Source organism: Vipera berus, assembly GCF_964194415.1.
Source record: "Vipera berus genome assembly, chromosome: 1".
NCBI classification, from domain to species: domain Eukaryota; kingdom Metazoa; phylum Chordata; class Lepidosauria; order Squamata; family Viperidae; genus Vipera; species Vipera berus.
Genome location: NC_138202.1, coordinates 104,200,026 through 104,226,723, shown reverse-complemented (window position 1 = coordinate 104,226,723; position 26,698 = coordinate 104,200,026). Strand labels below are relative to the sequence as shown.

The 26,698-nt window shown below is 37.2% G+C and overlaps 1 protein-coding gene across 2 annotated transcripts in view; it reads left to right on the top strand.

Moving 5' to 3' along the window:
• Positions 1-26,698, top strand: part of PIK3C2A (phosphatidylinositol-4-phosphate 3-kinase catalytic subunit type 2 alpha) — a 71,675-nt gene that overhangs the window by 15,607 nt on the left and 29,370 nt on the right. For both annotated transcript variants that reach the window (XM_081315197.1, XM_081315198.1), the window contains exons 3-15: positions 329-1,502; positions 3,787-3,887; positions 8,388-8,545; positions 9,904-10,024; positions 17,298-17,409; positions 18,755-18,834; positions 19,540-19,603; positions 21,043-21,186; positions 21,547-21,589; positions 21,679-21,892; positions 21,971-22,093; positions 23,298-23,465; positions 24,922-25,027. In XM_081315197.1, the coding sequence (XP_081171323.1) occupies positions 393-1,502; positions 3,787-3,887; positions 8,388-8,545; positions 9,904-10,024; positions 17,298-17,409; positions 18,755-18,834; positions 19,540-19,603; positions 21,043-21,186; positions 21,547-21,589; positions 21,679-21,892; positions 21,971-22,093; positions 23,298-23,465; positions 24,922-25,027 (2,544 nt within the window). In that variant the 5' untranslated portion in view covers positions 329-392. The remainder of the gene's footprint in view (positions 1-328; positions 1,503-3,786; positions 3,888-8,387; positions 8,546-9,903; positions 10,025-17,297; positions 17,410-18,754; positions 18,835-19,539; positions 19,604-21,042; positions 21,187-21,546; positions 21,590-21,678; positions 21,893-21,970; positions 22,094-23,297; positions 23,466-24,921; positions 25,028-26,698) is intronic.

The window sequence follows — 26,698 nt, the reverse complement described above, 5'->3', positions numbered from 1 at the left end:
CAAGCTGTGACTTTTTCTGATCTCATACAATAGCCATAAGATCTCAGAAAAATACACATTTGAATTAAGGAGTTAAAGATAGGATAATATAGTTGCGTCCTGTTGGTGCTTCAGGTATTTTTCAAGGATACCATGCAAGCCTGGGAAAAGTTGTGGCATTGTTAGGTAGCTGCTCGCTGCAAGCTTGTCCATAGTGGATCAAAAGCACCTTTCCAGCTTCTGATCCAAATACCTAAAAAGCCCTAAGAGACAGAACTTTAAAGTAAAAATGGAGAATAGCGACTTTGTAAATACTTTCAGTATTATATGTTTTTTCCCCCTCCACTAGTTTTATTGAATCTGTTTGAACATTTTGGGGCCAAAGATTTTCAGAAGAAGAATTGAAATTGTTCATGGACATCTGCTTCCACAGAATGGCCCAGATATCTAGCAGCAATGAATTTAAAGAACATTCATCACCAGTTTTGGATCCAACAAGGCCCAAAGAAGTGGATAAAGAAGAAGCACTGCAAATGGAAGCTGAGGCTCTGGCTAAGATGCAAAAAGAAAGAGTAGTGGTTGGCAATAGACAAAAGAGTGATACCTTAAGCTACTCTTGGCCAAGCGTACAGTCCTGCAGAAAACAAGATCATGATCTTATGGTGTTTCCGGAGTCTGATGGCAAGAAGAAGGTGGATGATAAGTTAAATTCAATTGACATAGACAAACTTACATGTGCTGAATTAGAGAAACTACTTTTAGAAGAAAATCTTGAATCCCAGAAACCATCTACATTGTCAGCCACTCAGATACTTGGGGCATCATCTTCACAATTTTATTCTCACCCTGTTGCTCAAAGAAGTCAGTGGACGTCTAGTTTGCCTGGGTCTTCTAGTTGTGCCGGATCTTCTGTTTACCCTGTACCTTCTTTCAATAAACAAGTTGGTGTCTTTCAGAATGGCTTTCATCCAGGTGTATCCACTTATCAATCTACAAAGCCTGCCTATCTTTGTCTTCCAGAAAGGTCTCAATACATTTCATACGCGCTGCCATTTACTTCAACGTTCCATCCCCAAGGAAGTGTACCTATGTACCATTCAACACTTACCCCCGAAATGGCAAAAGTATTTGATAAGATTGCAAGTACTTCAGAATTTCAGAAAAATGGGAAATCAAAGACAGACTTAGAAATGACTGGTGCTAAATCTACTATTAGTTTGCCAACCTCTGAAAGCTCCAATGATATTAGTAAGTTTGATTGGTTGGATTTAGATCCTTTAAGTAAACCAAAGGTGGACAATATTGATATATTTTATACTTCAGAAGATGGAGGAAAGATAACTAATACTAAAGTTGTAGAAGATCCTTGGGATGCTGTGCTACTAGAAGAGAAGTCTCCAGGAAAGAGCCATCTTGAAAGAAAACTGAGTGGAAAATCTGCTTCTGGGGCAACAGTTACAAGAAGTCAGTCTTTAAACATTCGAACTGCTCAGCTTGCTAAATTACAGGGCCAAACTTCACAGGTAAAATATCTTAAAAATATTTTTCCATTTAAATGCAGATGTTGCTTTGCAAACCTTTCTTGCCAAATTTAGATGAAAAATTGTCCCCTTCCAATTTATACAAATAGGTGTAGAGTAGCATCCTATTTGTTAATATTCCTCAGTATTAACAACCAATAATGTACAACGTGTGTGTGTGTGTGTGTGTGTGTGTATTTCTGTGTATTCTAAATGGAATCTGGAAATGGCTAATTCTTGCAAGAAGCTTTGATAACTAAAGTCTGTGTAACATGATAATTTTTATATAGTTTTGAAAATACAGCAAGTCTCCAGGTTAATAATGCTCTGGTTTAAGGATGAGCTATAGTTAAGAATGGAGTCCATTGCAACAAAATTCAAGTCAAATACACAGTAGTTCAAGTGAAATACAGAATGGTTCTAATTTATTATACAATACTACCTATATGGTGTTACATAATAATAGTGTACTGGTTTGCATATAAATTTGACCTAAGGACAGACCTTAGGAATGGAGCTTGTTCCTAAACAGGGGACTGCTTAGTACTTTCAAATAAATAATAAAATATTATTTTAATCATATTTTAGCTTGATTTTGGTACTAGCTGTTTTACTGCATTATGCCGTACAGCTTGCCAAAAGCAGGACTAGCCCAACTCCATTATTTGCTATTCAGAAGACGTCATTTAATTAAATGCTATTTCTCTGAATATACTTGGGCAATATTAAATTAGACATTTCCTGATGTGACATCATCATGTGACATGTCCCTTAAATCAGAAGCAAATGAGTAGCTGTAATGGCTGACACAAAATGGCATAGGTGGCTGGAATGAGGCAAGTCCTCTTTTCAAAGTATTCAATTTTTTTTGGATGAATCAACTTGACTATGAACAGCTGTATAAATGTTTGCTCACATCTTTCCATAACAGGAAAAAAATGATATATTGGATTTTGAAGTATCCTCACTTACTAGGCATTTCAAAATTTAGTACCACAAGAGCCTCATAGTAACCTAATATTATTTCATGTTAGGTTGGGTATTTTGAAGCAAATGTAGTTGGAACTAAGAAAGCTTGTATGTGTATACATTTGTGCGTATGTAGGTGTACGCACACAACTTTCTATCCTCCAAATTTTTGCTATAGTAGGTATAAGTAATCACAAAATACTCATGTACTGAAAGCAAATGAATAAGTCTGATCCCAGTCCACCAGGGTACTTTTCAGTCTAAAATAACCTTTCTCCACACAATCCAGTGGAGCCCGCAGGCATTCTGTAATAAAGTTTATGCTAGGTTTTGATACACTTATTACTTTTTAATAGAAGATTTCTAGGAGCATGTGCTTTAATATAACTAAGTAGGACTGTTTTTTCTTAACTGTGGAGAGAAATATCAAAAAGGTAGAGATACTTCTGGCACTTCAGCTCTTGCCACATTGTAACTTGGCTCTTTTTCTTAAATGCTGTAGAATGGAACCTTTGAATCAGAGTGTCTGGGAAAATTTAAAGAAATTACAAAGCATATAGAGCACAGAAATAATCCAGCACATCTGAATTCCACTGTAACATAAAATTACAGTGAATTGCTTCCTAATAGCTCATCCAGAGATGCTTTTAGACAAAACATCTGTTGTACAACCACTTTGCCAAATCCACAGAGGTTTTTTTTTGATGGGTTCAGAAATTACAGCTTTAGGCTGTTAAAACTACTTAAGTCTTTCTGTGACTTCCATTTTTTATTTTATTTTACCAAACTCCTGTAAGAGAAGAAATTCAAAATACTTCTGTGTTCTCTTTGGTAAACCACCTTTGTTGAAAGTAACTGTTTAGATTTAGAAGAAGCCTTGGCATAAAAACTCATTATCTCAAGATACATGTATCTAAAACTCACAGCTGTAACTGCAGCATCCAAAACTCTGCCTAATGTTAGATATTTACAAAGTAAATGAGGTAGTAATGAAATATCTTGTTTCCATGAAATCTTATCGACAACTCAGCTAAATTTAGACTGACACAGGTTTATCACAATAGCAAAAACTAGTATTGTTTCTTCTTGGGTGAATGTAGTAGAATTGGAGAGCTCTCTTTCACCTGTTTCCTCACCACTATTTCTGTACCAGCTGAAAGTTGCCAATTGAAAGCAGCACTGATACAGACTATCCATTTCTATTACCAAAATTGCTACCTTTAGTAAACGGGTCTATGTAGATCAGCTTTCTAAACCTTTCCTGTATATATTTTTTTTATATCTATCTCACTTCACTTTTTTATCCTTAACATTTCAGATAGACAATGGGACCAGTAGCCTGCCAGGAGAAAACAAACTTCTAAAAAACATTGAATGGCAAAATCAAGAACAAGCAGCATTTTGTGATGCCATTGCAAAGTAAGCAATTTAAGGCAAACTCAGTCACTATTATTAATGGAAATGTAATGTCAGGAATCTGGTAGTCCTTTTTCAAATAACAAATTTTATTGCACGGCATAAGCTTTCATCAAGTGAACGGTAGCTCAAGAAAGCTCATGTCTTTTAGTAAAATGTGTTAATCCGAAAAGATGCTAACAAATTTCTGTGGGGTTTTTTTTGTCACCATATTAACACAGCTGTTACTACAATGAATGATAAACTACAGTCATGGCCGAAATTGTTGGCACCCCAGAAATTTTTCCAGAAAATCAGGTATTTCTCACAGAAAAGTATTGCAGGAACACATGTTTTGCTATACACAGGTTTATTCCTTTTGTGTGTATTGGAACACAACAAAAAAGGGAGGAAAAAAAGTGAATTGGACATAATGTCAAACAAAACTCCAAAAATGGGCCGGACAAAATTATTGGCACCCTTAACTTAATATTTGGTTGCACACCCTTTGGAAAAAATAACTGAAATCAGTCGCTTCCTATAAGCATCAATAAGCTTCTTACACCTCTTACCCGGAATTTTGGACCACTCTTCCTTTGCAAACTGCTCCAGGTCTCTCTTATTGGAAGGGCACCTTTTCCCAACAGCAATTTTAAGATCTCTCCACAGGTGTTCAATGGGATTCAGATCTGGACTCATTGCTGGCCACTTCAGAACTCTCCAGCGCTTTCTTGCCATCCATTTCTGGGTGCTTTTTGACGTATGTTTGGGGTCATTGTCCTGCTGGAAGACCCAAGATCTTGGACACAAACCCAGCTTTCTGACACTGGGCTCTACAGTGCGACCCAAGATCCTTTGGTAATCCTCAGATTTCATGATGCCTTGCACACATTCAAGGCACCCAGTGCCAGAGGCAGCAAAACAACCCCAAAACATCATTGAACCTCCACCATATTTCACTGTAGGTACTGTGTTCTTTTCTTTGTAGGCCTCATTTTGTTTTCGGTAAACAGTACAATGATGTGCTTTACCAAAAAGCTCTATCTTGGTCTCATCTGTCCACAAGACGTTTTCCCAGAAGGATTTTGGCTTACTCAAGTACATTTTGGCAAACTGTAATCTTGCTTTTTTATGTCTCTGTGTCAGCAGTGGGGTCCTCCTGGGTCTCCTGCCATAGCGCTTCATTTCATTTAAATGTCAACGGATAGTTTGTGCTGACACTGATGCTCCTTGAGCCTGCAGGACAGCTTGCATTCCTTTGGAACTTGTTTGGGGCTGCTTATCCACCATCCGGACTATCCTGCGTTGCAACCTTTCATCAATTTTTCTCTTCTGTCCACGACCAGGGAGATTCGCTACAGTGCCATGGGTTGCAAACTTCTTGATAATGTTGCGCACTGTGGACAAAGGCAAATCTAGATCTCTGGAGATGGACTTGTAACCTTGAGATTGTTGATATTTGTCCACAATTTTGGTTCTCAAGTCCTCAGACAGCTCTTCTCCTCTTTCTGTTGTCCATGCTTAGCGTGGCACACACAGACACACAATGCAAAGACTAAGTGAACTTCTCTCCTTTTTATCTGCTTTCAGGTGTGATTTTTATATTGCCCACACCTGTTACTTGCCCCAGGTGAGTTTAAAGGAGCATCACATGCTTGAAACAATGTTGTTTACCCGCAATTTTGAAAGGGTGCCAATAATTTTGTCCGGCCCATTTTTGGAGTTTTTTTTGACATTATGTCCAATTTGCTTTTTTCCCCTCCCTTTTTTTGTTGTGTTCCAATACACACAAAGGGAATAAACCTGTGTATAGCAAAACATGTGTTCCTGCAATACTTTTCTGTGAGAAATACTTGATTTTCTGGAAAAATTTCTGGGGTGCCAACAATTTCGGCTATGACTGTATGTGTGCCTTTTAATGAAATTATCACTACTGTTTTTATATACTAGTGACAGAAAACTTTCTTCCTGTTCATATTTTAAGGTTTTGAACATTTTAACAATGAAACTAGTCTCTGCAAGTTAATTTAAGTGTCTTGGTTCACTTATCACACTAAGCAAAGAGTAACAGGTTGGACATGGGTGGCTGAATCAAGGTTTGGTGAATAATTTACAATTCCCTGGGTTTATACAATGTGCTGTTTCTTTGCTTAAAAGAGCTGTAATAGTACAGTAGCACAATTGTAAGTTAACTCTTCCCACGCCAGGAGTTCAATCCTGACCAACTCAAGTTGACTCAGCCTTCCATCCTTCTGAGGTCAGTAAAATGAGGACCCAGATTGTTGGGGGAAATGTGCTGACTCATAAAGCACTATGAAGTGGTATATAAGTCTAAATGCTATTGCTAAGTGCTATTGGAATGATGTATGATCCAAGCCAAGATTTTGTATGAACCCTTTTTTTTAAAAAAATAGGAAATATTTTTGCATGCTATTGACCACACTCTAGAATTTGACAACCATGATTTAGCATTAGCCATGGCTAAGGTGCTGACCAATAAATATGTGTCATATGATACAGCAATCATTCTCTATTTGAGCCAATTAAAGTAATCATTTGCTAACAGTATTTTATGGATTTTCATTTTTGTTTATATGTGTGTGTGTGTGTGTGTGTGTGTGTGTGTAATGTATGTATGTATATATATATGTTAAGTGTTAAGTATTTTAGAATACCTTGCTAGGCCCCAAACACGGGACAAATATTAGGTTGGACATGGGTGTATATGTGTATGTATATGGGTGTATATGTATATGTATATATATGTAAATTTTTTTGGCTTGCTAACAAAGAATAAAGGGAGACAGATATGATCATTTCAAACTTATTTGTTCTCATCAGTCAGCCATACCCTTCTGAGATTCGAACCTGGGCTGACTGCGTCTTAAGCAGTTGACAACAAATTAGTTTGAAATGATCATATCTGTCTCCCTTTATTCTTTGTTAGCAAGCCAAAAATTTTTTCACACAAATATGAGCTGTCACCGGTGTGACTACTGCCTGTCGATGGCCTTCAGGTTAGGCTGACACAGGAAATAAAGATTTGTCCCATGTTTGGGGCCTAGCAAGGTAATCTAAAAAATAGTTAACAAGCGTTTTATACACACACACACACACACACGAAAAAAAGTCAATGAAACTGCTCTGTGTGAAGTGGGGCAAAATTAATCCCAACACACTCCCTTTCTTTCTCAAAACCCTATCAGAAATAAAGCTAAAGTGGCATGAATATTACTTTCGAACTAAGGATTGCTTGACTACGTATTAGCTGTTAAAACAACATGCCTTCCTTAACCATAATCTGATGAGTGGGCTGGGTTGAGAAGGTGTGATGCAACCGAATGCAACAGCAGTCAGAAAATGATACATCTGATGATAGTGGATGCACACCGACCTATACCAAACTAATTCTCCAATTTCAGTTGCTTAATACTGCCTATAATTTAGTCCTTTCTGGAGCATACTGTGTCCTGAAGTAGATATGGAACAGTTCAACTGAACCATCCATTCTCGTTCAGTATCATCTTTTTTCTCTTGGGATTAGCTACAATGGGGATTCAGTTTTTCTTTTTATCCACTTGTTTTTGCAATGTAGTTGCAACAGTAGTCCTTTAATGGGTTCCGGATTTATAGTTTGTTCTAATTTATCTTTTGTTGTTGATGGCTAGCTGGTGTTAGTCATTATTTGGTAGAAACCATTCTTATCCAACTGGGGCCTTTTTCAGTCTGCAATTTGTGGAAAATGAATTATGTTAACTTTGAAAGTTGGAGTATATTTCCATTTTGACATGTGAAACGAGAAGCTAGGCCAGAAATTAATTCTGCTTTTTCAGGCTTGGAGGTAGATCTAGCCATACGAAATCTAGCTATGGTAAATCCTTCTCAGTCCTTCGTTCCTTCTTATGAGCAGATTATGACATGATTGCCTTTCTGAATCTTTCTGTCCTTTTCAAAGTAGGTCTTTTTTAGAACAGCCAGTCAACATTCTTGCCATTAAGCAAAGAGTTTATCAATTGCTGGTTGAAAGGAAGAGATGATTTTATCTCTCCCTCCCAATTCTTCCTTTTTTTTAAAAAAAATGTCCTTGTGCTGTCTTCTAGCCTGCTGATATTTCTCTCATTTGCATTGGCACTTGTTTGGCTGCACATGTATATAGCAAGGAAGTAGGTAGAAAAAATCTGTAGTTTATTTCAGAATTACTAACTTTACACAAATCAGTTTAAAACTATTGCAGAGGCTTTTTTTAAAGGTGGAATTGATGGATGATTTAAGATGATGAAAATATTGAACCTGTCAGAGCATGTTGTTTAACAGAGTAGAGAGGGGATTAAATTAATAATGTTAAGAAAATTAGATTAGCTATATAAATCTTAAGAATTTTAATTCAGAAAGTGCATTGATTTCAATGGTAATCCTGCATAATCATGCTTAAATTTGCAATTTGATGCCCTTTGTGTTGCTTCTTGTTCTTGTGTATTACTCCAGTGATCATTGTAACTGCATTTATAAACATGTTGTTTACAGATTAAGGACCAAGTTTCCTCATACCAAGCATGATACAAACTTAGGTTTTGTGTTGAGTCCAGTCATGTTGCAGAGAAATGTAAGTGGAGAGAACTCCAGCATCAAGATTTCAATAGAAATTGAAGGTTTCCAACAGCCAGTGACATTCACATGTGATGGTAAGTGCATTTTTATTTTAATAGGTATATTTCAGTAGATTGAAAGATTGCCAAAATAATGTTGGTAATGAATTACACCCTTGAGGGTAGTCTTTGACTTACAGCCACAATTGAGCCTGGAATTTTGGTTGTAAGTCATTGCAGTTGTTAATAGGGTCACCACGTGACTTGACTCAACTTTACAACTACATCATGGCTTTCTTGGGCAAGGTCATTGAGTGATCATGCGGGTTGTTCAGTGGAAAGCAGGGGTGCCTCGGGTTGGGTGAATCTTAGAGCAGGCCACAGGCAAGATAGGAGTTTTTTGCATTATGCATGGCGCAGGGGGGTAAAAAAAAAAGAACTTGCCTTAGCTTGGCAACACAGCAAGGCATCACACTTTTTTTGCCAGGAAATGCAAAATATCTGGCAGCTTCTATGGTAGAACGTGAAGCAGTCTCCTTGCCCCCAGACTGAACACCAGGGAAGCCTCCACAGCAAGGCACAAAGCAGCCGCCCCTCAAAAAGTTCCACACAAGAGGGAGACCTCAAAGGCACAAAGCAGCCCCCCTCCCCCGATGAAGCTCCAACTCCTGGAAATGTTCCAGCCCAGCCACCCACACTGTCCAAGAGACCTTCACAATGTTCTTCCTTTCATGAGTTTGTCCAACTTGGTCCTTTTACAAAGAAGAAGGGGGGGGGGAATGCTAAAGGCAGCCACTTAGCCGCAGTCTTAAAATGCCCCTTTTCCCATGCTCCTGGGTGGGGTTGGAGTGCGGAGGCTGGCTTTGTAGTAAAAAAAAAAGAAAGAAAAAGAAAAAATACCTTTACTTTTCCAAGGGTCTGGAAAGAAAGCACAGCTTTCCCAAAACTCCACAGAGCATCTGCAATTCCAAAAGGAAACATCTGGCTGCCTTAGCACTTCCCCCCTCCCCCTTCTATGCAAAAGGCTAGCCTCATAAACGTCATGGTTTTAAGACGTTTCGTTTTGACTTCCGTCAGTTATCAAGCACGTTCCTAGAGATCAGCTTTACAGGAGCCATTTCCATTGGAACTGATATTTAAAACATGTGGACTTTTACCTGTATTTTTAATCCCATCCATTATGTTCGCAATATACGTTTTGTTTTCCTACCTTGTTTTTCCAAGTCTGGTTTATCCGTAGAGCATCAGATATACCTTTTATTTACAGCTGAATGGATTTTTGAGAATAAATTGCTGTTAATTTTTTATTCTGTTACTCAAATTGCTAACTACAATATGTCAAAAACTCTTCAGGTTGCATTGAGTTACTTGCTCATGTTTTTCTATTTTACAAAACTGCCTTCAGTTCACTATTTTTGTTGCCTTTTCTTCTGTGTTTGTTTTTCTCCAAACAGTGAGTTCTCCAGTTGAACTTATAATAATGCAGGCTCTTTGCTGGGTGCATGATGACTTGAACGATGTAGATATCGGCAGTTATATTTTGAAAGTTTGTGGACAAGAAGAAGTTTTACAGAAGTAAGTTTTGCTTTGGTTACATCCTGATTTCTACAAAACTATAGTGAATGCAAATTTAACTGTTACTAATAGGAAAAAGAGTAAGTAGTTTAGCAATCAGAATTAAAATAGGTGTTATTATTGAATTTGGAACTCTACTGTATTCATTTAGATATGGCATATTGTTTATTTTATTTTATTATGGTTTTTATCTGTTTAAATTTCAGATTTATAATAAATCATACTAGCACTGTCAAACTTAACTATTCTTAGAAAAAATATGCTGTCATGGAATACATTCAATTGTCTAATGCAGAATCCTGTAGTATTTGAAAATGGCAGCTAGTTGTAAAAGCATGTGTCTTGTCAGTTACTTATTTTTAAAATGAGTATATTTTTTGGCTTATTGCAAGTTCTGCATCATCTCTTAGTCTGGAGTTTTATTAAGAGTGATTCTGCCAACTTTTCATGTTTAAAATAAATGCTATAGTAATGGGACAATTACATCAGAACAAGCAAAGCTGGGAATATGAATCCTGTTCCACTTAAATATGCCATAATAATAGTTTTTTTTATTGAAAAGATTTATAAAAGTTACAATATTATCCCATCCCCAAACCCCCCCAAACCCCCTCCCCCTCCCCCACTTCCCAAAGCTGGTTAAAGGTAAAGGTAAAGGTTCCCCCGCACATGCGTGCTAGTCGTTTCCGACTCTAGGGGCCGGTGCTCATCTCCGTTTCAAAGCCGAAGAGCCAGCGCTTGTCCGAGGACGTCTCCGTGGTCATGTGGCCGGCATGACTGGACGCCAAAGGCGCACGGAACGCTGTTACCTTCCCACCGTAGTGGTCCCTATTTTTCTACTTGCATTTTTACATGCTTTCGAACTGCTAGGTTGGCAGAAGCTGGGACGAGTAGCAGGCGCTCACTCTGCTACGCGGCACTCGGGATTCGACCCGCCAAACTGCCGACCTTCTGATCGACAAGCTCAGCGTCTTAACCCACTGAGCCACCGCGTCCCTTCAAAGCTGGTTACAGGGTTACAAATATATAATAATCATAATCTAACTAACATTAATCAATTATATAAATAACCAAATACATAATACACTTTAACCCGCCTATAACATAATTACAAACTCTCTAAAATATAAAAAATATAATATATAAATATATTTTATATAAAATTATAACAATCTAAAATTTACTCATAAGCTAAATGGAACTTTTTAGTCCCATATTTTTTCTGAATATAATCTATCCATCTTCTCCAGACCGAAATGTATCTTTCTTGTGAATAATCCTTCAAGTAAGCAGAAATCTTAGCCATTTCTGCTAAATTTGACACTTTAAGCGTCCACTCCTCTATAGTAGGCAGACAGTCCTTCTTCCAATATTGCCCTACCAATAACCTCGCAGCTGTTATCAAATTCAACATCAAATTAATTTCTTTAGTATCACAATCTGTAATAACACCCAATAAAAATAATTGTGGAGTAAACTTTATCTTTCTCCTAAAAATCTTTTGAATGTTCCACCAAATTTTAATCCAAAAAGCTTTTATATTTCTACAGGTCCACCAAATATGAAAATAAGTAGCATCCAAACTACCACATCTCCAACATTTGGGCTGTAAATTAGAATATATACAAGACAACTTTTTAGGATCCAAATGCCATCTATAAAACATTTTATAAAAATTTTCTCTTAAATTTTGGGCTTGAGTAAATTTTACATTTCTAACCCAAATTACCTCCCACACATCCAATGGAATCGGTTCTTGAATATTTTGAGCCCACTTTACCATATAATCCTTTATCAATTCCGTTTCCGAATCCAATTCTATTAAAGCATTATAAATTCTCTTTATATGCGCTCGAGTTTGATCTTTGATCTATTTTACCAAATTTTCATCCATCAGTGTCAAACCAACCTTCTGATCTAACTTCCACCTAGCTTGCAATTGAGTATACTGAAACCAAGACAGTATGATATTTTCTTGCTTTAACTTGGTTACCGACCTTAGTTGCCAATCATTCCCTACCAATCTTAAGTAGTTGCTTATAAGAAATCATCTCCAAATTCACACCCATAGATACCCCCTCTATTGCGTGTCCAGGAATCCCCCATATTGGTATTTTATAATTCAGCTTATAATAATACTTTCTCCAAACACGCAATAAAGCACTTCTTAAAATATGAGATTTAAAAGCCTTATCAACTTTTTTGTCATAAATCAGATATGCATGCCACCCATATAATAAATCCCATCCCTCAAGATAAAGTATACTTTTATTGGTCAAATTAAGCCAATCACTAACCAATGTTAAAACCACTGCATCATAATATAATTTCAAATTAGGCACCTTAAGTCCTCCTCTTTCCCGAGCGTCTTGTAAAATCTTAAGTTTAACTCTTGGTTTTTTCCCCGCCCAAATAAATTTGTTAATACCCTTCTGCCATTCATCCAAATTAGCATCTTTTTTCAAAATAGGTATCATTTGAAAAAAAAAGAGAAACTTTGGTAAAACATTCATTTTGACAGCTGCAATTTTTCCCAACAAGGATAATTGTAATTTTTTCCAATTATTTAAATCCTTTTGTACTTTTAACCATAACATCTTATAATTATTCTTATATAATTTCACGTTAGAAGCTGTAATATATACCCCCAAATTTTTAACCTTTTTCACAATTTCATAACCTGTCAGTTTTACTAACAGATCCTTTTCATTCATAGTCATATTTTTAGATAATATTTTAGTCTTATTATTATTTACCTTAAAACCCGAAACTTTGCCATATTGTATTATATGATTTCCATCAAATCTATAACCGATTGAATCGGTTGAGATAATGTAACAACCAAGTCATCCGCAAATGCTCTTAACCTATAATCATTCTGCTTTATTTTTATTCCCTTTATTTTAGTTGATTCCCGAATTTTAATCAATAAGATCTCCAATGTTAAAACAAACAATAATGGTGACAGGGGGCACCCCTGTCTTGTACCTTTTTCAATTTTAAATGCATCTGTTAAACCCCCATTAATTATAATTTGTGCCGATTGTTGTTGATATATGGCCTTAATAGATTGCAAAAATTTATCCCCAAAATTCATCTTATCCACAACTTTCAATAAAAATTGCCAATTCAACTGATTAAAAGCTTTTTCAGCATCCAAGAATATCAATGCCGCGGGGACTTGGTTATTCTTATCCAAATACTCAATTAAGTTAACTATATGTCTTACATTATATTTCATATATCTTCCAGTTATAAATCCAGACTGATCGCTATGAACCGTCTATTTCAAGACTAGCATTAATCTATTTGCCAATATTTTTGCAAAAATCTTATAATCTGTATTTAAGAGCGAAATAGGTCTATAATTCTTAGGCTGAGTAAGATCTTGATCCTCCTTTGGGATCAACTATATAAAAGCCCTTCTCCAGGATGGAGGCACCTCCCCTCCGGCCTGGATATTATTAAATAGTTCCTTTAAAGGTTCTACCATCTCTAGAAATAAAAGTTTTATAATAAATTGCTGTTAAACCACTTTTAACTGTTTAATTGCTGATATAATTTCTTCAGAAGTGATTAAACAATTCAACCCTTCCCATTGTTCATATGAAAGCATAGGAATATGCGCTTCCTGTAAATATTTATCTATATCTAAGGTTTGTATATTTTCACTAGCATATAACTTCATAAAAATCCAAAAAACCCTTTTTAATCAAATTTTGTTGATATGTTTCTTTACCTTTATAGTCTATTTTCTCTATAGTACATAACTTCTGTTTTTTCCTTAATTGATAAGCTAACCACCTACCAGGCTTATTTGCATTACAAAAAGTATTATGTTTCGCATATCGCAAATTAGTTGCAACCTGATCCGCCATTAACATATTAAATTGCTCTTTCAACAAATTTATTGAAATCCTTAAACTCTTATCTGATGGATTCAGAGTAAAAGCTTTCTCCTTCAATTTAATCTCTTCTTCCAATTCTTTACGTTTTTGCATCTGCTTACGCCTATGACCATTGTTCATATGAATCAAAATCCCCCTCATGTAAGCTTTGCTGGCATCCCAAACCATTTCAATCGGTGTTCCTTTATGCATGTTCAAAACAAAAAACTCTTTCAAATCTTTACATTTCTGTGAAAGTACATCATATCTAAATAAATTTTCATTCAATCTCCAAGATCTTCTTATCCCCTCTTCCCTAAATAGTTCCATCCATACAGGACTATGATCCGACAACGTTCTAGGAAAAATCTTGACATTCTTAACTCTGGGAACAAGATCACTAGTAATTTAAAAAAAATCAATCCTAGAAAACGATTGATGCCTGTCCAAAAAAAAGTAAAATCTCTGTCCTCCAAATTCCGTTCCCGCCAAATATCTCTTAGTTCCAAGTCATCTTTCAAACCAAAAAAACCTTTAGGCAATCTAGAATAGTTAGGAGAATTTTTAAAAGACCCCTTCTTGTCCTTACTTGAATCCAAAACACCATTCCAATCACCCATCAAAATAACAGATTTATAATCCAATTGAATTAGTTTATCATGTAAAAACTTATAAAACTTTCTTTGCTGTTGGTTAGGAGCATATAATCCAATAATAAGAATTTTCTTGCCTTGTAGCAATAGTTCAATAATAGCATATCTTCCCTGTGGATCAGATTCAATTAGTGTAGCAGATAAGTCTCTTCTTAAATAAATAACTACTCCGCTCTTTTTATCTGGAGCAGATGCCATAAAATGTAATCCCAACTGGGAGTTAATCAAATACTTTTGATCTTTTATACTAATATGAGTTTCTTGTAAGCAGACAGTATCATTTTTATGTTGCTTCAGGTAATGAAACACTTTCTTTCTTTTTTGTGGTGAATTTAAACCGTTAACATTCCATGTCAAAAGCTTTATCGCCATCCTCAGCGACCTGAAACCTCTGGAACGCCACCTGGAGCTCTGCAGTTGGTCTCTTCGGTCGCGCCCCTCCCACCGGCTCCGTAGTAACGGCCTTGTATCATAGACCCAGAGTCCATCTTCTGTTTCAGTTGTTCCTTTTCTCTCCGTTTGTGCGCAGCATGCGTCATTCTCTGCTCTTTTGAATCACCCTTTGACAGCAAACTCTGTTCAGTGGATTCAGCCAATTGTGCCTCCAACAAACTTTGCTGATGCGCCTTCAACTTGTTGTTTATCTTCTTCCACTCTCTTAGGTAATGGAGATGGTGGTGAACCTGCTTTCAGGACATAAGTATAAAAATCTTTTGCCTTTGCAATCGTATTAAGCCTGTATCGTGTCCCTGCATAATTCACCACTATTCTAATAGGTATTTCCCATCTGAACGGAATTTGTCGATTTTTAAGCTCATCAGACAGAAAACCAAAATCCTTCCTTTTTCTCAACATCTTAGGAGGTATTTCTTTCAAAATTATAATATCTTGACCTGCAATTTGAAATCTCTGTTGATAGAAGGCCTGGATGATCGCATTTCGAAGTGACCTCTTAGAAAAATAAATCACCACATCTCTAGGTAATTTCTTCTGCCTCGCAATCCAAGAATTGACCCTAAATTTTTTTTTTCACCTCCCTTAATAACTCCTTAGGATCCCATTGCAGGATGGGAGCAATGACTTTAATCACCTCTTCCAGTAAATCCTCACGAGGGTTTTCTCTCAACCCTCTTATTCTCAAAGCAAATTCCATTTCTTTATACTGTGAAATAATCACCTCATCCTCAATTTTATCAATTTTGTTTTCTGCTATACCAATTCTACTTTCAAGTTTTTCACTATTTTCCACAACTTCATCCACACGATCATCTAAACGTTCAATATGTGCAGCCAGCCCTTGAAATACAAACAAAATGTCCTCTCTCATCTCTCTATTTTTAAATTCAAGCAGATTAGCTACCTCTTCCTTTATTTGTTGAGTCATTTCTTGTGCCTGCAGCTTCAAAGCATCCTGCAAATCTTTCAGTGTAAGTGCTGGTGGTGGAGGAGAGGGTGGGGGGGGGATCTGGGCTTTGAAGTGGATTGCGTTGCAGATTGAATCACTGGCAAAGAGATTGAAGTTTTAGAGACAACAGGAACTGCCTGCCGTCTCGAAGCCATTTTCCAACTTGCTACAATTCACTTTCTCTAATCACTTTCACTTTCCCTCTGCACTTCAAAAAAATAAAATCCAAAAAGAGGAAAAGGAACCCTTGATAATAATAATAATAAGAAAAAGAAGAAAAACAAAATTCTTTAAAACTCTGAAATCCAATATGTTGTTTAGATTTTAACAAAGTCTTCGTACTTTATTCTTTCAAAAAGAAAAAACATTTCGGCGCCATCTTTTCTCTTTCTCTTTCAAAATCTGATTTACGTATGGAGAAGATTAAAGCACTCAAGTTAAAGTTCTAAATACTTGCAACTTTACTCCTCCTGGTCAGCTCTGTCTGCTTTGAAAGCAATCATAAATCACTGTAATCCGCAGATGTGGATGCAGCGTCTGGCTTCACCCCTGCATGGAGCAAAGGCGTCCTGGACTCGGAGAAAGCCTCGGACTCCGTGGGAGCTCTCACCCTCCGACCCCCAGATAATTCTGGGAGGTCTTGGGGAGCTCTACCACTATCCGAGGAAAGCTCACCTCCCCCTCTTCTCCCGAGGGGGAAGTTACGAGCCGTGGGACAGCTGATTGTCACTGTCTCCGCGGATCTAACGAAGCCTCAGGACGGGCGGCCAGAGAAAAGCCGCCATTCGGCGCGGCGTTGCCACCGGAAGTCCGCCATAATAATAGTTTTAAATATGTCTAGAGTTATTTTATTCGAGAAATATATTTGCTCAGCGTGTTTTTGATGCTTAGAAGACTAGCATCCTAATTACTATTAATAACATAGTAAGCAGAAATTCAGAATAATCTGTGTAAGCTTTTCCAACTGTGATTGCTATTAGCCCCTTTCTAGTTCTGCTAAGCAATATTAGAAATTAGAAAGGGGAAAACTAGTGAAGGGAAGGGAGCCATGGATTCTAAAAACCAGGTCCATATATTCTTATTTATTTATTTGTATCCTGCCTTTATTATTTTTATAAATAATTCAAGGCCTATCCAACACACCTTCCTCCTGTTTTCTCCACAACAACAATCCTGTGAGTTGCATTGGGCTGAGAGAGAGAAAGTGACTGGCCCAGAGTCACCCAGCTGGTTTTCATGGCTAAGGCAGGACTCGAACTCATGTTCCATTGAGAATCTTATTGATAATTTGAAATAGTGAATAATCACAGCATTTATTGTTTTCACAGCAAGCATTGTGTGGGAAGCCATGAGTATATTCAAAACTGTCGAAAGTGGGACACAGAGATTATTCTACAGTTATTGACTAATAATGTTATTTGCAGAGATCTTGCACGAACAGTAAGTACAAGGGAAGCTTGTGTATCAAAACAACCATCATTTATTCTTTTTATATGTATTATTGATGTTCTGCATATTCCTTGTTTTTATTATTGTATTGTGAACTCGTGTCTTGTAACCATAACTCACATGTACCTAGAATTATCTTATCTCTGGTCTATTTTCTTCCTCTCTGTTATGCAGCTCATCAAGTAATTCAAGAACAGCGAGAAAGTCTCTTTCCGCTGCTAGTTCTTACAAAAATTGTAAACAACCCTCATTACAAATATTGATTAATTGGTTTACTATGTGCCATCAAAACGATGTCGACTATTAGCAACCAATTAGATTTTCACCATTAACAGTCACTAACCTGGCCCTTCAGATCTTCCAGCAGTGCACCCATTGCCACTGTGATTCCATCTATCTTGCCGTTGGTCATCCTCTTCTCTTTCTTTCCGCCTTTCCTGGCATTAGAGCTTTCACCAGAGAACTAGATTTTCACAAGATGATATATCCCAAGATCTCCACTCTTGATACTGGCCTTAGAAATAGAAAAAAACTTTCAAATTGAGCTCAAATCCTGGTGTCTAGTGGATGTATCCATACAGTTTTCCCTAGTGTAAGAAGACAAGGTGGTTTATCATTGGGTTCTTCTGAAAATGTTTTTACCCTTCCAGTATAGACTATAGTCCTGAGATTTCCTGCTGATCTCTAAATATTAACCATTCTTACTCTAGTCTTTAAAGATCAGCCAAGATATTTCTTATTCAGTATGTTATAAATTGGCCCTAATGACACACTAATATATATTAAACTGACTAAATAGCAAGGATTGCTGATTTGCTATATTCCGCTTCCAGATACTGTTTTTATATTTATCTGGCAGCTTAAAGGCTAGGATAGAGAATCCATAGAACAACAATCATTGCTACAGGTGAAAACACAAATGTAGGAAGCATGGAGGTTTTTTGATCATGGGGTGGTTTTTTTTTGGAAAGTCTTAAGAAATCCAGTAATGAAGCTAATAATGAATACACCTGTGAAACAAATTACTGTTACACGTAGGTTTGTTATAAAAATTGGTAATTCACCCTGAGCAAACCTAGTTAAATTGGAGGATGCTATCAGATATTAGCTCTTGTATATGAATTTAACAGCCAGCCACTTTTTAGTAGAGAAATTGAAAGGACACTTTTATTACCAGTTTTCTATTTAAGGAGGTAGCAAAAAATGCTACCTCCTTAAATTCTCATTTTCAGAACTCTTAGAATAAAACTTGCTATCCATCTTTAGATTATTTTTTACAGGGCAAGGGAGAATATTGATAAGTTTGGCAAATCACTTATGCATTTTCTATTATTAGGAAGATGATGATGGGACACCAATAGATTTGGCAAAACATCTCTGCCATGTAGAAAAGTTTTTCAGAGAGACCATTCAGAGGTAACAACTTTGTCATAATATCATTTATTTGTTTCAATTTTGGTGCTGCCCAGCACCAAACCAATTCTAGGTGTGTGTGTGTGTGTGTGTGTGTGTGTGTCAAGATGGAAAATCCAGACAACTAACTCCAAAATATATGTAACATATTCAAATATTTCTAATAATGGATTCCATCTAACCTACTCCAGTGATGTCTGGGAGAATAGCTAGTTTGTTAGAGCCTTCTGGAATGCCAAACATTACATTTTGTAATCAAGCATATGTCATGTTGGTGCCTTTTTATTCGTTTTACAAAGCTTATACTAATAATATACACAAGTAATAGAACAGGGGTGTCAAACTCAATTTCATTGAGGGCCGCATCAGCATTGCGGTTGCCCTCAAGGGGCCGGGTGGGTATGGCCAGGGTGGGCGTGGCCTACTGGGTGGGCGTGGCTAGAGTGTGTATGGCCTACTGGGTGGGCGTGGCCAGCTCTACATCATTCGCATCAAGGGTGCCTATGGGGGCCTGGGCAGGAGTGGGACAGATCTGAGGGTCTCTGGTAGAAGGAGGGTCTCTGGGCCAGGGCCAAGGCAGTGGGGGCCGTTCCCTCACTGTTTCCAGGATGGCTTCGCGGGCCACATGAAACCACTTCGCGGGCCGGATCCGGCCCCCGGGCCTTGTGTTTGACATGTCTGTAATAGAATTATTCTCATTGGTTCCAGCCACTCTCTTGAAGAACTATTAGAAGCTTATCACAATCAAGTTGACATAATACTTAAAAATAAGGTAAATGTTATCATTCAATTTGTCTCCTATCATGGTTATGCAAAGAAGCACTTGGCAATGCATATTGGTGTGAGTATGAGTGACTTACTCCTTCAACTCTTGAAATAGCTGCGCCCTCTGGAAGACTCTGATTGCTTTAAAGGCTTTCTGACTGTCAAGAACCTCTTGGAAATTCAGCTCATTGGGGAGAAGTGTTTTTTTTTTCATCAACGTATGTTGCAAGACACCCTTATGAATCATTTCTCAGCCTACTTCCTGTACATTTCATGCTTTACTAATCATACATTTATAATAATATTTACCGGTATATACATAAATGTATTTATATTTATATTGTATCATAAGCTGTTTGTGGTTTGGGATTTGTTAGATGTTATTGCTCAAACACAAATTTTTTCCTAAGCTTCACTTTCCAATCTACTTTAAGCTTCATATATTACGTTTTGTCTTCCAGTTGAAACATAATAGTGCCCTCAACCAGCGGTCCCCAACCTTTGTGGCTTGGCAGCCTGCCTGGTGTGTGTGTGTGTGTGTGTGTGTGTGAGAGAGAGAGAGAGAGAGAGAGAGAGAGAGACGGGAACTGGACCGCATGAGTGGGCAGGTCAGCACGCACAGCTGAACTTGCAAAAGTGGCGGGCTGGCACACTCACACATGCACATGCAGCTCGACTACAAGTTGAGTTACATGTGCACCGGCCTGCCACTCGTGCCAGTTGAGCTACGCGCATGTGTGCATGCTGACCTGCCTCTCGCACAGCCTGGTTCCAAATAGGCCACGGCCCAGTAGTGGTCTGCACCTGGGGTTTGGGGTCCTCTGTCCTGAACTATACTTTATCTTATTCATGTCACCAGTATGGCATTTTCATCTGGTAAGAAGGAGTGTTACTACTGTTAAGTAAAAAAAGTGGACATTGGCAACATCTAGGATAAGCCAAAATTTAAATGAATTCACTCTTTTCTTCCATTAATTCTTCTTCCATATGATATTTCTTGTGCCACTGTTTGCCACACACAGGTTCAAAACATAATAGGACTATCCCCATGCTGAACAAATAATCTCCTGTGCAGATTATTGTGTATACAATACTGTTCTGTGAACTTGTCATCAGTTTTTCAATACAATATGCTTTAGAGTTGGGTGGCAGCCAGTGGAAGAATGGGTGCAACTAAATTTAAAATATTTAAATGGACTCATTGTATATAATACCTGCCTTATTATTTCTCTAACATATGCCGAAAACATCTATTTGCCGACAAAATGGCATCTGTCAATGGAACAGATTTCCTCTCTCCCTGCACATTCCTGTAAATCAAGAGGTATATACAATTCCTCGAATTGTAAGGGTATTTGTAGGAGGAATAGAAGGGAATGTTCTGCTGGTTTAAGAAATGCTGGATTTTACCTTTAATTTTACTCTTATTTTTTTCTCTCTCATCAGAATCGGTTTAAAGCAGTGGAACCAGTCATTGAAGCTGTCAAAAAAATTTGCTTTGCGTTAGATGGGGTAGAGACTCCAGCAATTACTGACGCTATAAATAAGCTGAGAAGAACAGTTAAACTTTCAGGGAACAAGAGCCCTGAGGTAATTAGGTATATCCTGTAGTTTTGTGCTATGTCCTATTTATACAGTGGGGTAAATACTGATTCAGACCCATTTTCTCCATCATGTTAATTATCTTTTAAGCGAGTTGATACAGTGAGACTGAGAATTTTTTATTCTGATTGCTGAAAGACAAACTTTGCAGTGATGATGGTATGAACATCACCCAATTAAAGCCACTTTTTGCTTCTATAGTACAAATAAGGAGTAGAAAAGATTTTGTGGCATAAATATCTGAGTAATAAATAGAAAAAATTCAGGCATTTAATAACAACAATTCAACAAAGTTTTTTTTCCCAATTTGGAGAGTTTTATCACTTTTTTTCATATCTCGCTGGACAGGGATCTATAAGATCGTCTGATGACACTAGCAAAAATCCAATTGGTAAGTACAAATTAAATATATTTGTTCAATCTTTTAAAGGGTATTCTGATCACTACCTTCTTAACATTTAAAAAAAACCAATTGTTTAGGTCCTTTGCAATCTGAAAATCCTCTTCAAATGAGAATAGATCAGCTGACCTCTGCAGTCCATGCTCTTCTTCAACTCCACTTGAACTCATACCACAATCCTTCATTAAGCACTCCAAGGACTACAAAAAGCACTAAAGAAGCATGGACTGCCACAGAGCATCTCCAGTTCACTGTATTTGCTGCTCATGGAATTGGCAATAATTGGGTTTCAGTGTGAGTATTTAAACTAAACAGTACCTTTACTCTGAATATGCTGTTCACTTGATTGACTACATTTTGCTCTGTTTCTAGTTACGAAAAATATTATCTGGTTTGCTCTTTAACCCATAATGGAAAAGATCTCTTCAAACCAGTCCAGTCCAAGAAGGTTGGCACATATAAGAGTTTCTTCTATTTGATTATATGGGATGAATTGTAAGTGCTTTTTTTTTTAGTTTGCGGACTCTTTATGTAGCGTCTGTCACAGTCCTTTAAACTGCTAATTAATTTTTGAAAATCCCATTAACTTTGTCAGCTAGTAAAAAGACCTTTCGAGATAATTAGAAAGTACAGGCTAGGCTAGGGAGTGATTGGGAGAAATGCTCATGGTTCTGTCACTCATTTCTGTGTCTGAGGAAGACAACGGTGGAATCCCACTCGTTACACGTAGCTATTCAAAACCTCAGAATGGCTGCTTCAAGGTCCTCTCAGTGTGTCTGGGGTTTGCCCTGCGTAGCTAAAAAATTTTTTTAGCTTATAATGACATACCTAGAAGACCTCTGAAAGCTCAGAACAATCATGTTGGGTTTTTGAGTGTCTACAGGTTATTCTCAAGGGACGCGGTGGCTCAGTGGGTTAGGATGCTGAGCTTGTCGATCAGAAGGTCGGCAGTTTGGCGGGTCGAATCCCAAGTGCCGCATAACAGAGTGAGCGCCTGTTACTCGTCCCAGCTTCTGCCAACCTAGCAGTTTGAAAGCACGTAAAAATGCAAGTAGAAAAATAGGGACCACTACGGTGGGAAGGTAACAGCGTTCCGTGCACCTTTGGCGTCTAGTCATACCGGCCACATGACCACGGAGACGTCCTCGGACAAGCGCTGGCTCTTCGGCTTTGAAACGGAGATGAGCACCGGCCCCTAGAGTCGGAAACGACTAGCACACATGTGCGGGGGAACCTTTACCTTTACCTTACAGGTTATTCAAGAAATGTATATAAAACAGTCATTGCTTATTTTGCACAAGCCTAGCAATTAGAAGGAACCATGTGTAGAATTAAATGTTTCACACATAAACAAAATGAATTTGTCATACATAGCAAATATAAAACTTGTTGCCTAGGTTCTCAAGTCGAGTTGGTTCAAGACTAGATGACCAGTTCTGTATCTTAATGTGTGGAACCAGCCATTTTAAGAAAAATTATCATATTTTAATTAGCCATTATTTGCATAAAAATCTTATGTCAGTTATGTGTAATATTTGAGATCAAATGTTTTTTTAGATATTGATGAAATTATTTTATACAGTGGTTTCAGATGACATGAGATAATATTAATGAGATTTGGCAGGCATTGAACATATTAACTAATTCTTTTTTCTAAAATGTAATAACGATCTAACAAATCACTTCTATTATTTTACAGAATAATTTTTCCCATCCAAATTTCTCAGTTGCCATTAGAGTCCATCCTATGCCTCACTCTTTTTGGTATTTTAAATCAAAGTGGTGGTAATTCACCGGATTCAAATAAACAGAGAAAAGGTCCAGAGATGTTGGGTCAGGTTTCCTTACCGCTCTTTGACTTTCAACGGTAAGTATTTGAAGCAAACAGTAAAATACTAGAGAACCTCTTTAATTTTGCTGTTCAGAGGACTGGTGAAAAGGAAAAGAAAAATCAATATGAATTACGCAAGTGAGATTCTAAATTCCTTCATTGCTACTTGTAAAAATATATTTAAAAGCTTTACTGAAGAAAAGTATGTTAAGTTCAACTCACAAAATAGGTCAGCTCCCATTAGTGGTATGCTAATAAATATATAACCACTGGATCTGCCAGATCCATTGTGCAGCTGTGCTGCAAGTTACCAAACAACTTAATCAGTGCACTAGGCATATAGCTCAACTCTGCTCCTAAACTTTAAAAAATCCTGAAAATTTAAGGATTGCTTCTCACAAGCTGATATGAGCCAGCTCCAATATATTACTGGCTTACAAATATTAAATCAATGTATAATCTGTTTGAATCCTGTTGAAGCCAATAAAATTCAAGCAGTCTAATTTGCAGTGCTGTAGTAAGTCTACTACATAAAGAATTCACCCATTCAGAAATTACACTACTAATGTATCAACCCGTATTTTCTCAGTATATTTTTCTCCTCATTTATAATAAAGTGTAAAGCTTCCAATATCGTATAGTCAGGCAGCCACATCCTCTGCATGGATTGGCATGGCTGGGGTAGGTTGTCTTCAGGTATGTGCACGAAGGGATCTCACTAAAGTTTGGACCACTGGCAAGGTGGTTATGCATCCTCATGCAACCTGAGCAAATCTGGAAGACCCCTTGAGGTAGATGCACCAGACCTTGCAGAAGATGTAGATGGCTGAGTGCTTATGGTTTGCACAGGTCTTCTGAAGGACGCTGTGGATTTCTATGTGTTTTGTCTGTGGAGCATCAGCCTTTTGAGATCTTTTGCTGCTAGACATTTTAGATGGGAGTTTTTTAAGAACCTGTCTTGTCAGTTCTTTTAGAAATGTCATGCATGCGGGTGTTATTGTACAGTTTCTCAGATGTCACTGACTCTTGCTGACTGCCATATAACAAAACCACCACAACTTGTCTTAATGTATAGTCTTGATCTATACAACTAAAATGTTTAACTGTAGCTCCTAGAGCTCTTTTTTCAGCTATAATGTGCTGGATATTTGGGGGGAAATTGTTATATAAATATACTTTTAAATAAGCATTTGAAAAAAAAGCACATACAAAAAGGTTTGTATAATACTGTCTAGTCTAATCTTGTATTTATCTGTTTTGGATTAACATCCTACTATGTTCATTAGTAACCTCGAGTATTTTGGATTGCCTCGATATAAAATTTTCTATAAAAAGGGATTGTAGGATTTATATTAATATTTAATGCACAGAAATTTCTGTAGATCACAATTATACATGAGGAATTAGTGGTGTTCCTCAGGTGATAATTTTTGTTTTCTAATATGTATTCTCCTGAAATGTGGACATTAAATTATATATTCTATGCTTTTAGAATGTTAACATGTGGAACAAAACTTTTACATCTTTGGACACCTCCTCAAAGCTTATGTGGAGTAGCACATAAAAAAGGAAACCTAATGGAAAGGATAGTGTTGCAGGTAATACTGTTTCCTCAATGTTTTAAAAAAGCATTTATATTCTACTTAAAGTGGTAAAATGTAATATGACCTGTTTCCCAATAGAAATAGAATTAGGTCCCATTTCTGTTTGGTCTTTCAAATCATCCACAAAATAGCATATGAGAATAAAATTGTTTTTATTTTACTAGAGTTATCCAAAAAGCCATTCCAAGCATTTTGAAGTTTCCAGGATGCTTAAATAGGCCAATTTGCACATAGAATAGTAATTTTGCATTTGAGATTAGACATTTTGTAAAGGTTCATATCTGAAATTTTTAAATATTTTTTCCACATGCAAAGCTGTTTGCAGAGTTAATAAGATAAATTAGAATCTCTTCCATATTCCTGAACATATTCAATTCTGAATGCCTTTCTGTCGAAACATTGTTTGGGGATTTTCTCCTTATATTTTTGTTTGATTTGTTCTCTTATCCTGGGGTATTGGTATAGTACAGAGATATGTACTTATTATTTGGAAATGGTTGCATGGTCATTCAAGAGTTTCAGCAGTGGTTCCTCCCATGAATATTGAGAGATGCACTTCTCATTTATGGATTAATAAGAGCTCATGGTTAACCAGAAACAGGCAATATTGCTTACCTATTGTAAACCATAATGACAGTTTGTGGTTTGTGGCTCTCGGAAGTAGTGTGTAAGCATGTATAAGTATTACATGCTTAACCTTAGCCAGATCACAAACAAATGATTTGGAAACTGCACTTTCTGTCCACTTGTGAGAAAAAGGGAGTGTCCAGACACAAAAGCCCCAGTGGAATAATGTTGCACTAAATTAAACTTAGAAGCAGTTGTGAATATTAATTTACTGCTGTTTCCATTTTAAAATGGTATCACTTTGATATGGTAAACAAAATAGCAAGCACCTAAGTTTTTACCATCAGTGCCTACTTCATATACAACTACTGTATGCAATACACATGACAAACTTTTAGATACTATAAATGTCTCCCAGATATTATTTTCATGTGGTGTATTTTATTGTGTATCTAGACAACCGTGCCTTCGTGGACCATTATTTCAAAGATATTTCCTTACCAGATTCTGCCAATGCCTTTAACAGTCAGAGAGCTTCTAATATATCACCTTCACTAGAAAAGTTGGGGTGAAAATAGCCCTTGCTCTGAATCGTGTGGCATAGTCTTAACATCAGCCTAGGAAACGTTTTATGACATTTTGTATTACATCATAAACTGTTTAGCCCGTATTGAATTATATAGCACAGTCAAACATCAGCACAGGAAATGTTTTGTGACATTTTGTATTATGTCATAAATTGCTTTATGATAATGGTTATTCATAAAATGTTTTATAAAATTTGCCATGGGAGTCATGGGCTCCGGGGTTGTGGATGCATTCTATAGGTAAAGGTAAAGGTTCCCCCGCACATGCGTGCTAATCGTTTCCAACTCTAGGGGCCGGTGCTCATCTCTGTTTCAAAGCCGAAGAGCCAGCACTTGTCCGAGGACGTCTCCGTGGTCATGTGGCCGGCATGACTAGACGCCAAAGGCACAGGGAACGCTGTTACCTTCCCACCGTAGTGGTCCCTATTTTTCTACTTGCATTTTTACGTGCTTTCGAACTGCTAGGTTGGCAGAAGCTGGGATGAGTAACAGGTGCTCACTCTGTTACGTG